Source organism: Euwallacea similis, chromosome 36 (assembly GCF_039881205.1).
Source record: "Euwallacea similis isolate ESF13 chromosome 36, ESF131.1, whole genome shotgun sequence".
Taxonomy (NCBI): domain Eukaryota; kingdom Metazoa; phylum Arthropoda; class Insecta; order Coleoptera; family Curculionidae; genus Euwallacea; species Euwallacea similis.
Window position 1 is genome coordinate 1,108,578 of NC_089644.1, and position 14,660 is coordinate 1,123,237.

Below are 14,660 nucleotides of genomic sequence, written 5' to 3' on the forward strand. Positions count from 1 at the left end.
AAAAGGAACCAATAAGACAAAATACTAAATATAACATGGATTTATTTAAACTTGAAGTTAATATACATAAAACTAGAAAGTACTCTCATGAATAGTAAATAAATAAAAACTAAATCTAGTTAAATAAATACTATATTGTCGAACACAGGTTATAAAATGTAGACTTTCGCTGCATTAACCTCGGAAACCACACACAATCAACCAAACACGTTTAAATTACATCACATTTGCAACTTGAGATAAATATAGGTAGATATTAGGAGTTCCGCAAACCGATGATTTCCATTGTCAAGCAGAAAAAATCTGCACCAAAAGATTAAAACGATTCCATATGTTTAGCAACAATATAATATCATAAACTTCCTTATAAGGAACTATCTATACAGCTCTTCTTCGTTAAACATTGCTTTTTAACGGTTTTGTATTACTTATATCCTATCGATGACGGCAAGTTTCATAGGTTTCTGCTACATAAATCGAAGATTTAAACCTAGTAATCGTGTGTTGGCCATCTTCAATTCCTGGGTGTAATTAACAGCCAGGAATCATCAGTTTAAGCCTGACCTATAAATCTGGCCGTAAATCAGTTGTGTCTTGTGGCAACGAGTACCTCGTATTCTATAATATTAAGTATTTACTTCGATTTCCATAAATGTTAAAGCTTGCATTGCATTGCACTAAATTATACTAATAACTCCAATCGGATTACTGTTTCTCTTAATAGCAACTAAACTACAAATACTGCAGAAATTTTAAGAATTTGGAAAAGACAAATAAACTACACTTAAGAATAATTGGAATGTTTGACGAAACAACCCCCTTTTCTAAGTTTTAGCTTCCAAACATATTCTGCTGAGACGCATCATTCTCAAAATCGCTCCAGGCATTATTTAGTTCCATAAAAATTAGTTTCGCTAAGTTCTCATTCTCGGTACCTACTTGCTGTGAAGCAAAACAACTATAGACACAAAAAGAAAATTGCTAAAAATTACCTTGTCAGGATGAACTGCCAAACAAGCCTTCCTATACGCCTTCTTCACATCAGAGGCCGTCACTAACTGATGCATCTCAGACTTGGTCCACTTGGTGCCATCCCATAATATGGTATGCATCGAGCATAGCAAGGCCCGTATATTATTCTTTTTTCCTTCCACCTGGAGTTATAACAAAACAAAATTGGAACCACAATTGTCATGCAATTTGTTAGATCTTACCCATTCCATGACCTTTAACTTTTCTGGATCCATGTGGACCGCCAATTCTTCTTTACGCATTGCGTTTATGGTCCGAGGAGTGTTGTCTTTTTTGGTACTGAACGTGTACCCCTGAGAGCCAAGCAAGTCTCCGAAGACATCGCCACTTTTTGGTTTCGATTTCATATCCTCTTTATGATTTGTTTTGTTCAAGGGTTCAAAGTGCGATCTAAACATTAAGTATGCCTGTTTAAGGAAAAAAAGCGAATCGTTTTCGAGTATACTTTTAGAAAAATACCACTAAGTTTTTCACAGCTTTTATGTTGCAATTTTGTGAATATTCTAAACAATTGTACATGTACAAAGTTTCAACTTAATATTTCGAGAATTAAAGCACTTCTAAAGTAAAAATCTATTAAAAAAATCCGAAAGTTTAACACCCTATATGAACAAAATTATTGCAACTTTATGTTTTAGTAAAAAATGATATTATTTTAACCTAAGGAATCATCTCGCAAAACATTTGCACGCCGTTTTTAGACATCCTGCATGACAGAGAACTAAAAACTAAAAATTTATTTTGTAGAGAATTTTCATTAATATGAATTAGGTTGTTGATTGATGACGTTTTTTATAAAATGCGAGTTCGTCACTTTAAAATTTGCATTTTTTATTATTATTTATTTTTGGCATTCAGTTCAATTGACACTGTAAGCTGAAACTCACCTACTGTAATCGGGTCCCAAAGGAGACTTAACATGGTGCTGAGGTGTGGTAGTCGCCGATTGAGTGTACGGAGTTGATGGAGTATCATTCGGTGTTCTACTGCCATTAGATGGAGTAAATGAAGGTTGCGGAGCCTTTGGTTGAGGAACACCAAAGTTTAATCCCCCTATATTACCTGCCAACACACACATTACCAATCAGAGGAAGACTAAGGAAGTTGCTACTCACCAAAATCTGCGAAGAAGTCTTTTTTCTCCTCTCGTGTTGATGTCTGCTGAGCAGATTGCGTGGTAGGTTTTGTTTGATTATTAACTGCAGGTCTTGAAGCCCCAAAACTACTCCAATCACCCAATAGGTTGCTGTTATCTCCTCCAGCGCCAATTGAAGCGAAGGGATCGAAAATGTCTTTAGAAGTAGCTTGTGTTGGTGGATGGACGACATTTTTAAACTCAGGAAAACTTCTCCCTTCTTCTCCTATTTTTTTGCACACAATCAATAATCTGCAAATCTTGAAAAATGCAACTTACTACCTTACCTAAGCCACTAAGGAGATCGAAATTTGTGCTGGGAGAGGGTCTGACAGTATTTTCCATTGTTGCAGAGCCACTATTTAAGTTCAGTAAATCAACTGCTTCTTCAATTACTGTAACTTCCTGTTCTATCATGATATGTTCAGTTTCTTCCTCAGAAGTATCATCAACAATTGGGTCTGATACTAATAATGGTGGAGCAGGCCTAACAGGAAGCTTAGGTGGCCTTTGCACAGGCTTTTTACTAGGCTTGCTCTTGAAGTTTTCTACCGTTTCATCTTTTTCAATTTGAGAAGAGAACATTGTGTCCGCGACTCTTTCAGTTTGATCGGTTTGCCATGGTGCGGGCTGCGTAGGCCTTCTTTCATTGTCACCGACAAAAACGTTCAAAGTTACAGTAAATCCCTGCTGATAATGCTCTTGACCTTCGCTTATCTCGTCTAGTTCTGATTTTGGGAATCGAATAGAAGTTCCTTCCTCAGGAATATAACCCGTGTGCAGCTGTATTTGACAAATTTTAATTCCCGTAGCTTTTCCTTGTGTCATAACGCCACCTAATATGTTCCTGGCATGATTTATTACAATACAAACATCACCGCAAACTGTGGCATTTACAGGTAACAAACATTTGCCTTCAGCGATATTGTACAGTCTCATTCTCTCATAATCTTGCAGTGTGGACAATATACAGCGGTTTTCACTGTACACTTCAACATAAGGTCTACATCCGTCACGCACTTTGGTAAAAAGCGGCATTGGAGTCATTTGAATTGATACTAAAGTTACTGGATTATAGTGGGGGTACAAAGGCGGATTGTTCACGATGTCTGCCAGATAATATAAATATCTAAAAAAAAATTAAATTATATATTATGAGACTAGGGAGAGTTTAATGGGACAGACAAACCTTAATTCGGAAGGCCGCATGTTGGGGGGACATCTTTTGACTGCAAACATTTGTAAAGCATCTTCAGGTACTTCGTACAGGCCCGAGTATATCATAAGCGCACAAAACATCGTTGCTGATGTTGCTTTGCCATCAGTACAATGTAGTACTACGACATTACGGCTGTCACCTAAAAATAGAATGGTTACATATAATGACATCGCCTATAGTTTTTGATCTTGAGAGCCTTGAATACAGTGGATATATTTTATCGGCATTTTTTCTGTACAAGCTGATTCATGGCGACACTTTGCAGTCTATTATTAGACTTACTTTGTATGTAAAACATGTTAAAGTTGTGTTTTTTTATTCGTTATAAAGTAAACTTATATTATTGTCAATCTCTACTTACCAGACAAATACTGATAAATATCCTCACAGAGTTGATACATAGAATTAAGTAACGGTGCCTTAAAGTGATCTGGGTAAGCAAAGGAACAATCAACAATTCTTGCAGGTCCAAATTTTGATTGGTGGGGTTTATTTGTTAAATTATACACTGAATACCTACATATAAAATAAAATTTGAATTATGACTCATTCCCTAAAGCTTACCAGACAATTACCTATAATTCGGATGCCTAGAATCCAAAAACAATCGCACATCCTCTATATGGTTGGTCTTATAGGCAGACTCAAGTCCTTCAGAGGGATAAGGCATTACAACTATTCTTGAAGTTAGGTAGTGAATATCTAGATCAGTCCTACCCATAGTTCTAGAAATTTTTAGAGAAAATAATGTGTACTCATGTTAAAGTAAATATTACTTACTGCTGTACACTGGCCATAACTTTGGAACTGGTATCTTTAAGGTTCTTCAAAAAACTACCAGCCCCACCCTTTAAGGAAGAAAATAAGCCGGCTTGTTTTGGCTGATCAACTGAACGGTTGAGTATTTGTGTGTGTTGGTTTGGAGGAGCTGATGGTCTCTGTGCAGGTGTAGTTGGTTGAGAGATCTAAAAAATTTCTAATTTCCCAAACTTGAAAGCATTATATAAAAACTCACTGGTTGAGGTGGTCTGTTGGGCCTTGTTCCATTAACCTGATGTGAAGGACTTGGTTGTGTAGAAGGCCTAGCAGGTGGCACCTTATGTGTTGGAGTATTGTTAGTTGAACAATCTCCATTACCCTAATTGCAATACCACAAAAACTTTTAGTAAAACACTTTAATTAAGCAGCAACTAATTGACCTGTTCTGATTGCACTTGATTAGTTTTGAATGGTAGAGGTGCCTTAACATTATATCTGTGAGTCTCAGCAATTGCAGCAAGACGATCTAGGATTTCTGACACAGTAAGGCGTTGCTCTGGGTTTGTTTGAAAACAGCCTCCTAATAAATTCTCTATTGTCAGACATACTGATCCCCAGCTTAGCAAAGCTCACTTACTAATAATATCATGAAAGCATGAAAACTTTGAATCTGGGGGTAATGTATATTTGGCATTAATTATCTTCAGTTTTGCACTGTCATCATAAGGATGCTTCATGAAACACAAGGTGTACAATATGCAGCCAAGGGCCCAAACATCAACTGGGGGCCCAATGAAATGATTACTCCATGTATCCACCATTTCTGGGGCCCTGTACATTGGTGTTGTAAATCTAGCCAACTAAAAGTGAAGAATGACAATAAGCATTAAAAATTTCTGTCCTATGCTTAGAATTATATTTATTAAAGTTTTTTTGAAGAAATAATAGAGGATCATTCCAAAAACATTTGGTGGTTGAAATAAAGGTTTTCTAGATTCTACACCTAAATGTAATATATTTTGAGAGTTTGTAACTTGGCAAATAAAGTAAAGAACAAGTTCGCCAAAACTTACATTTTCTTCTAAGCTAGAATGCTGGTTAGCAGACCATGTCAAATCAGGTTGAAATATCTCACTTGTTGCAGAACCAAAATCACAAAGCTTAACAGTGTTTTCAACACTGATAAGCAAGTTGTCTATTTTTAAATCTCTATGCACTATTGCTGGGCTTTGTGAGTGCATATGAGCCACAGCCCTACATGTTTGGTAGAATATTGATGTGATCACCTCAGGATCAAAGGGAGTTGTTCTAGCTCGTAACAACTCAACGAGAGACCCTCCTAAAGAGTTATAATATGTAATATTACTAACTGAACTTATTCTTATTTGCCTAATACCTGTACACAATTCTGTAATGAGCAGATATTCTGACTGCCCATGCTGAGTTTGCGACTTATCAATACACGAAACTGAGAGGAATTGTATTATGTTGGGATGGCCAGATACCTTTTTTAATATATTGATTTCCTGCATAATATTTCTTTTTGCCTCTTCATCGGCTGCCAGCAGTCGCTAAGGACAAACAAAGGTTAAGAAATAGAGTCAAATTACATGGTGAAATTAAACTTTAAACCTTGAGGGCATAATCTCTGCCTGTAGACACATCCTGAGCCACAAAAACTACAGCAAATCCTCCTGGAAAGAGTTTAATAAGTGAGATCTAGTACCAAATATCTAGACGATACCTGCCTTCGGCAATAACTTTTTTGATTTTGAGTTTCACATTTGAAATTTCCACTAGTTGCCCCACAAAACTGTTCTCAATTTGGCCATTTGCAGGACCACTAAAATATTCAAATGCAGATTTGAACAAATCACTCATAATTATAATTTTTTTATTAAAATTATCCCTTTATTTTGCACTTATTCATCCCACTCAAAATTCTCAAAACTCAAAACAATTTAACACAATTTTTTTGTAAAAGAAAGAAACGTCTAAGTCAAAGTGACGCACAATGGTGACGTAATGCGCGAATAGTATTTACTTTTTTCTAGCTCACAAAACCAGATAGAGATGGACAGAGCGCAGTTAGGATGCAATTTTTTTACTGACTCTTGAATGAACTTGAAGTAGAAAAACAACAGCACAAAGCTGCATATGACAAATCTGGATTAGATATTTTAAGAACTACAAAAGATCTCTAAAAGGAAAAGTACAATCTTTTTTAAAATTTTACTACTCTTTTACCTCTCTCTTCGTAATGAATCATTTGCAGATATATGTAAAAATGAATGTGGAAAAAACTATGTACTACGTCCGACGTTGCCATACCATGCTCGATTAACACAGAAATTTAGGCTCGACTAGCAATAACATTGTTGATGACGAATGTCGTAGTAAAGTTTCGTTATTCATTAGAGGTGCCTTTAAGTGCCTGGGAATAACCCAAAGAGATATGTCTATTTTTCTCTTTACCTAGAAATCTCTGCATATCTCTCTCTTTTTACACTGATTGCTAGTACTCTGAGTCTTGTTAGTGAATAACTGATTTCAACCCAAATGACGGGACAAGCCACTTTGCAAAATGGTCGTATAGACACGACAAGTTTCTATTTCTTTCCAGTATTTTAATTAATCTATTGGCGTTTTGTGTTTAAGGGGCTTAAAAATATTATCTCCTAGAACAAGCATATTTCCAATTCACCAAGATGGAGAGTTTTTTCAGCATGTGGAAAGTGCGAGAACTCGCAGACAAAGTGTAAGCAAACGCCATTCCAAGCTACAGCGTTTTTTTAACAGATGTTTTTATGGTTTTGCCCATGTTTTTAGTACGAACGTCGTTATGAATTATACAGAAATAGAGGCGAAAGTTCGAGAAGCCACGAACGATGAGGCGTGGGGCCCTACAGGGGCGCTAATGCAAGAACTGGCTCACGCAACATTTACTTATGAGCATTTCCCTGAGGTGATGTCCATGCTGTGGAAGCGAATGTTACAGGAGAGCAAACAGAATTGGAGAAGAACTTATAAAGTATTAGTAAATGTCCAATGAATATCTGTGTATTCCTAATAGGAATCATTTCCTTAGTCATTATTAGTACTTAACTATTTGATCAAAAATGGCTCAGAAAGGGTGGTTACCTCAGCTCGAGAACATATCTATGACCTTAGGTCCTTGGAGAACTACACGTTTATAGATGAAAATGGGAAAGATCAGGGAGTAAACATTAGGCACAAAGTGAAAGAGCTGATAGAGTTTGCTCAAGATGATGATCGGCTTAGAGAGGAGAGGAAAAAGGCTAAAAAGAATAAAGACAAATATATTGGTATGAGCTCAGATATGATGGGCATGAAGTTTGGTAAGTATATTTAATTAGCCTTTTAATACAAAGAATTTTTTAAAAACAACAAAAAGATGTCATTTTGTCTCTTCCAGTCGAGTAGCATATCTTCTTCAAGTGTCACACCTTTTAATTATTTATTGTCATTGATTTTAATAATTTCCTTGAATTTATTGACAATTATCTAAGGCATTATGCCAAACATTTTATATAATATACCACTCAATTTCATTATATCATGTTTTGATTCCAATATGACTTGCCTAGCCATGTTTTTCATTATCTACATTATTTGTTGGAAAAATACTTAATAATAGTTTACCTTTCAAAAAAGCATGCCAATATAATGAACTTTGAATTTACTCAAGCATTAATACAATATGATAAATTTAAAAAGGATTACTTATCAATTAAGGTTTAAATCATTGCTTTGGTCATTAACTGTTTCACAGAATGTTGCTTTTGTTAATTGGTTTGATAATAAGTGATATTTATATCTATTATTATTAAAATACAAAACATAGAAAAAAATCACTTACCATTGAGTCATTTCACAAGTTTTAAGGTGTAGTTAATAACAACAAATATTCATTATTTTTAATAATAGTAAATCCTTTATTAATTAAAATTTGTCAGGAAACATTAGCATCCTTGAGGGTTAAAATTTGGAAGAAAATAATTATTCTTAAAGCAAAAAGATTAAAACAAGCTTGGGATGCTTAGCAATGCCTTGATAGGGCTGTTAGACAATGTTATCAGTTTAGAATCAAACAAATATAATACATACCAAATCAGATTATCTCAAGGCAAAGCATGGTGCAGCATTTGACAGACCAAAAGCATCTACCAGACCTACCATGATGACATAATTTCTTACAGACAAAATTATGCTTAGCTTTAAAAAACTCACATTAACATTTTCATAAATTTTATTCCAAATGACCAGGAGAATATGACAATTAACTGGGTAAACTATTATTAAAACAATACTGTGAGCCACTATTATTCAACTTTTTCAGACATTTGTAAAATGTGTCCTAAAATTTAGAATTTAGTTTCACAAAAATTTTGTAACAATTGGTAACAAACCTTTGCTATCTATTTTAAACAAAGAAATTTTCAAGCATAAATATACTGCAAATAAAATAAAAATGTATTGGAATAACATTATGAACATTTTCCACATTTGAGAAATGTTAAAGTATAGTCAAAATAGTCAAAGATAAACTAACAAATTTACTACTACTCAACTGCACCTCTACCATTCTATGTCTTGATAGACTTTTTTTTTGTTCTTACATCTCCTCCATTCCTGGGAGATATCCCAGTCCAAAGTCCAAAATGAGATTCCTCAACACTAGACCTCGTAATAGCAGCAATAGTAATAACTTCATTCAAAACAGTTCGACCCCCAAATGACTCTGATAGTTTTCCAGCTTTATCTTATTGCTAACTCTAATACTTTAATATTAAAACTTATGAACTATTATTACTAAATCGCCAACAAATGCATATTATACATCAGAATTTAGACACAATGGATGAGACAAATTAATTTATTTTATTAAATTTGATTAAATTTACATTTGCTTAAAATATGATTTTCTATTAAATGCCACAGTCTAAGTTGACTCATCTCGTATAATAATATAATAATAAATTTATTTGGTAAAGTAGATTTAAGGGCAGTGTGGTTCTAGTACCACTGGCTGTGGAATAAGCTAGATTAACTCACTCAGGACATTTCTCACCGTTTTTTCATCTGTGTCCCGTTCATAATTAGTCACCTAGGTAAGCTAAGTTATTACCACCAAAATTTACTTGGAAGTAAGTTATGTGTCTTTCCTCTAGCCCTGAGTCCGATTTTGCCGTATTTTTAACATAGTTGAGACTTTCTCTAACGTTTAAAATTTATAGGTAGTAGTTCTGAAAAGTGGGATGATCGACCTTACCCAAAAAATAATGACTTTGGTGGTAATAACTGGGATGATAACTCCAACAATCGATATCGAGATAAATCTTTTGATGATGATGTGGAAGGAGAAAATGTTGATAGTGATGATGAAAGTTCTCCAAGAGGTCCTTACCATAATGGGAAAGTTGCCTTAAACTACCGATGACTATTTTAGGTAGAACAAAGTCGAGAGATAGTGCTAATAGATATAAAGATGAAGGAGGGCCAGGAAGTCCGACGGTTGCAGCTACAACATATCCCGAGAAAAAAGTTAATCTAAGTCTTAACTCTAACATCGCAACGTCACCAAAGAAAATTGTAAAACCTCTCAAAAAAGTTGATCTGGGAGCAGCCGCCAATTTCGGTCGGGATTCCTCGCAAAGCCCTCTTCCGAGACCTCCTAGTGGTGGGCCAACAGGTGATTTATTGGACGACTTTGACCCCAGAGCTGGTGAAAAACCTGCCACTAGCGTCAATAATGAATTCGGTGATTTTGAGGCTGCCTTTAATAATTCCACAACTACTCATGCTCCAGTGGTTGTTAGCAGCCAAAGCGAAGATGATTTTGCTGATTTTAGTTCAGCCTTTTCTAATTCAAATAGGTACTATGCTTTTAATTTACTTCCTAAAGTAGCAATAAATTAAAAAATGTATTTTAGCACGGCGCCATCCAGTTTGCTCACATCACCGACTACTCCAACAGTCCTACCAAACATTATCCCTCCAAATATGGGTGTGTCAAAACAGAGTAAACTTTTAGAAGGACCGTTCTCGGGTGAGAACTTACTAGAAGGATTTTCGCACTCGGCAAGTGGTGCTGTAATGGGGCTTCCTGCCCCTCAGGCATCATCAACTAGCCAAGTTTCAAGTCTACCTAAGAAGAATGACGATTTGCTTGGGGATTTATCCGATTTTGATAGCATGTCTATAACTCCGAAACCTATCGTCAGCAATATTGTAAATAACAATTTTAACGATCCTTTGACTGGTGGACCAGGACTTTTGGATAATTTTGGAGGTGAGTGATCCTTCAGTCTTAAAACTTAGGATTGAAATAATTTAATAATGCTACTTAAAACTTTAAGAAAAACAATTCAATCTCGTTCATTCAATTAATCTCAAAGTGGGTGAAAATGAACTTAACTACCAAAATAAAATGATATTAATTATAGTCATTGGTTGTATATCGAAAAGCTCTTGTAGTTTGATTCGAAAATCGATTTCAGGAAATTGAGGAGATTATTTTCAATTCTCTTAGAAAATTCAATTATTTCACAAAATTTCACCGTGAAAGTATATAAATTAGCATTTTTTAATGACTCTCACTGCTTGAGGAAGTCTATTCCATAATATCGCTAGATAAAATCCTTTGTTCTTTATTTAAATGTATTGGGTCATCTATATAATTTTTACATTTACTTGAATATGTAGATAACCCTTTATTGACAAGATGATTCACTACATTGGCTCCAATGGTTTAAATTAGCAAGGTTTCTATAAATCATTTGAATCCACTGTAAATTTAAATCGATGGGTGGCGAAAATGCGTTGAAATGATGTGCAACCTTTTTTTTATAGGACTCCCTATATTTTTTCATATAAAGAAAATATTGGTTTTGTCTGATTTCGAAATATACACGACTATACTGGGTTTCCCTAAAAAGTCGTTTACTCTACTGATTTTTTTTGTATTTTGACTGATGATTTTTGAACCAAAAGATCTTTTCAGACTATGTAATATATTTAAAACACGACTGCACTAAAAAAATCACCAAACGGGTTTTTGGTGTTTTAGTTTAAGGAGAAATGTAGTCGCAAAGCAGATTTTATTGTGTTTACTGCTGTGTAAACAGAAAAAAATCCAAACTTAAGGAATTTTAGTGTTGAATTAACAGACTACTCACTTATACCTACCAATACGCGGAGAGAACTTGTTGTAGCCACATTCTCACTAAAACCTCATAAAATAGAAAAATTAGCTTTAGAATCAAATGGAAATAATATAAAAATGAAAAAGGTTTTAAAACTTTATTAGCCATAGAATGCAAAACAGAAAAAATTGCTGCACTGTACGTAACAAGAAATTGAATTCATCAAAAGGTCAAAGGATTCTAAACATCATAAGAAATTAATGAACCTAGACTTTGGAACAATGATTTGCAAAAATCTAGGGTAGTTAAAAACACAAAATGTAAATGCATTATTCGTTTTTACACAGCGTGTCAATTTGAAAACGAACTACCTACTATATTATACTACTATACTACTATACCTACTATACTACCTACTATACTATATTTCAGTCCTTAAAAAAAATATGTAAATATGCAAAAACACGTCGATTTTATTTTCAAAGGGAACATTCTTTAAAGAATTTTTCTATTAAATTACATGCACCCTCTAGCGGGGGTAGAAACAATCACTAAAATCTTAAATGAAAAGGGGGTTGAGTTATACATCATTTGAAAGGTCTTTCAATTACCTTTCCAAATGTACCTGTTTTTTTTTTCATTAAGAGATTTTTGAAAAATCACGTCCAAACTATAAACAAGCTTAGGTATCAAATCTATTTTAGCAAAATTGTTTATTAATGTTTTACGCATTCAAAGCGCTGTCTATTATTTTTTAATCAGTAATAGTCTATTTTCAAATTCCGCACTAATATTCATAAAAACTGTACTTAAATTTCCCTACATGCAACTGTAATTCTTCTCTTCATTTTTTCCAAATTTTAAGACTGGGTTTTATAAACATATCGTAGTTCGTTTTCAAATTATAACACCCTGTATGTCCTTAATATTTTTCGGACTTATGTCTCTAAGGGAGGTTGAAAACTAATGAATCTCGCCTCTTCGTAATATGACAGACATTTTTATATTTCTTGTATGAATAGGAAGTTTAAAAATGCTTCCCTCGACTTGGAAACTTGCTGTTTTACGCACTTCATTCATAGACTGATCAACAAACATTCCAGGATCTACTGTGCGACTTTAACATCCCCCCTCTAATAACTTTTTTTATGTATAATTAAGATTTTTAAAGCAGTATAGATAGGACAAATTGTACTACCTTTTGACGTTTACTTATTTTTTTAAAAGGTTGCTTACGTCATCGATGGTGCAAAATGGCCGATTTTTTTTAATTGAAAAAGGAGTCAAGTGACACCTCAAATTAAAGATGTTTTAAAACTACATGCAGTTGTGTATTGCTATTAAAATCTATCGATTAATTTTTGAGAAAAATGATTATAAACTTGTTGAAAAATGCAGTACCAACTCAGTTAAATAGTACGTAAATACTGAAAAAATTTGTTTATTGATAGGAAATTGGTTTGTCTTTGATTTTATGCTCATGAACAGTCTTTAGTTGTTTTTATTTATTCTTTTTTTTAACCAAAGACTGTTTGTAAGTGCAACATCGAAAACAAATCAATTTCCTACCAATAAACAAATTTTTTCATTGTTTACGCACTATTTAACTGAATTTGTATTGCATTTTTTAAAAAGTTTGTAACCGTTTTTCTCAAAAAATAATCAATAAATTCTGAATCACAATGCACCATTAAACGTAGTTTTGAAAAACCTGTGATTTGAGGTGTCAGTTGACTCATGTTTCAATTTAAAACAATCGGTCATTTTACCAATGATATAAACAACATCAACAAAAAATAAACAAACGTCAAAAGATAGTATTTTTTTGCCCTAGCTATGCTGCTTTTAAGTTAAAAAATAATAATAATTTGCAAAAAAGTTGTAACACCGCACGGTATATCGTACATCGGGCACTCCAATCGTTGTCGTTTGGGATCGGAATTCCTTTTTATACAGTAAAGCTTCAATATTTTAGTAATATGAGACACATTTTCATACCTTTTGTATGAACAGGGAGTTTAGTAGTGTTTTCTTGAACTTAAGATAATACATCGGTGCGTCTATTTTATTCGCAAAGGTACGAATGAGAGCTGTATATTGTTGGTTGGTCCAGCGTAAGGAACCAAAATTGTTTGATCCTTCTTTTTGGCCGAAGTGAGGTGAAAGTGGCCGTAAAATAATTATAGATTGAATATTCACAATCAGACCACCATGAGTTCGTAGTTTCAGAGATACTGTTGAGAAATAAATTACCAAACAACCTTTCTAACTTTAGTTAAGGTTGATTGGTAAAAAAATTATTATCTACGACGTAAATCAGATCAATAAACACAAAAGTGATAAAAGCTGCAACGAGCTACTACACAACAGAAGAGTGCTAGCTAAATACCTAAAAGGATTCTGTTCCCTTATTTAAACTTAAATCTAAAAAACGAATGTTGTAAGTACCGTTTAGATAAAACAGTAAAAAAACAGCCTAGTTAGATGGTGCGGTTGTCATCTTGACTTGAGTCTAAGAAAAGTTAAAAAGTCCTCACTTTTTAAGTTTATTGAAAAAATCAGTCATTGTCTATGGGCAACGGACATACTTTTGACAGAGTTCGTCGTGACATACAATCAAAGTAAAACGCATACACCTCAACATTATGTGTTAATTTTATTCAAAAAATAAAAATATTTTACTAGAACAACTGGAAACTGTTTAATTTAATATTTTAATTTGAAACTGACTCAAATATAAAAAAATGTTTCTTTTAATTACATAGTAATGAAAAAGTAAATTATACCAAATTATCCATAATCAAAATGAAACTCATATATAGTTTTAAAAAGAATCCTATAAACGAAGCAAAAGAGACTTAATAAGCGGTGGGCGGACCCTGGCTTTTTAACACTACTTTTAATCTATTGGGCATTGAAGAAATGAATTTTTTACAAAAGTCTATTTGTAACTGTCCCATTCTTTTTGAAGATGTTGTTCAACTTCTTCATTATTTGAAATGTAATGTTTTCTGATTATTATTATTTTTTTTCAATAAAACCACAAATTTTTTATAACGTTCAGATCTGTACTTTGTGGAGGTGTACCTATCACTCTTGTGCAGTTTTAGAGCCATCATCAGGATTGAATTTTATCGGGTTTATGTTTTGGATCATTATCTTGATAAAATATCGAAATTAACGTCTTGATTTATAATAAATATTACAGTACAACCCCAATTATCCGAATCGCGGTTATACGAAATCTTGTTTATCCAAAATGAATTTGAAAAATCAAAAGTCCTAATTATACAGAAAAATTCGTATTATCCGAAACGTACTTGGAGCTTCTCTAAAAGTATATTTTACG

At 33.7% G+C, this 14,660-nt stretch overlaps 2 protein-coding genes across 2 annotated transcripts in view; one reads left to right on the forward strand and one right to left on the reverse strand.

The window, feature by feature from the left end:
- Positions 1 to 25: 25 nt before the first annotated feature.
- Positions 26 to 6,108, reverse strand: aux (cyclin-G-associated kinase). The gene is made up of 17 exons (XM_066404688.1): positions 5,894 to 6,108; positions 5,778 to 5,839; positions 5,542 to 5,716; positions 5,219 to 5,484; positions 4,783 to 5,005; positions 4,586 to 4,725; positions 4,402 to 4,524; positions 4,167 to 4,351; positions 3,962 to 4,111; positions 3,748 to 3,902; positions 3,357 to 3,525; positions 2,455 to 3,296; positions 2,148 to 2,393; positions 1,920 to 2,094; positions 1,215 to 1,422; positions 993 to 1,154; positions 26 to 942 (listed from the first exon to the last, which is right to left on the reverse strand). The coding sequence occupies exons 1-17, from the start codon at positions 6,024 to 6,026 to the stop codon at positions 832 to 834; spliced, it is 3,525 nt and encodes a 1,174-aa protein (XP_066260785.1). The 5' UTR covers positions 6,027 to 6,108; the 3' UTR covers positions 26 to 831.
- A 630-nt stretch (positions 6,109 to 6,738) lies between these two features.
- lqfR (clathrin interactor lqfR) overlaps positions 6,739 to 14,660 on the forward strand; it is a 33,016-nt gene continuing 25,094 nt past the window's right edge. The window contains exons 1-6 of the mRNA XM_066404820.1: positions 6,739 to 6,903; positions 6,975 to 7,176; positions 7,234 to 7,504; positions 9,404 to 9,565; positions 9,616 to 10,042; positions 10,100 to 10,458. Of these exons, the coding sequence (XP_066260917.1) occupies positions 6,854 to 6,903; positions 6,975 to 7,176; positions 7,234 to 7,504; positions 9,404 to 9,565; positions 9,616 to 10,042; positions 10,100 to 10,458 (1,471 nt within the window). The 5' untranslated portion in view covers positions 6,739 to 6,853. The remainder of the gene's footprint in view (positions 6,904 to 6,974; positions 7,177 to 7,233; positions 7,505 to 9,403; positions 9,566 to 9,615; positions 10,043 to 10,099; positions 10,459 to 14,660) is intronic.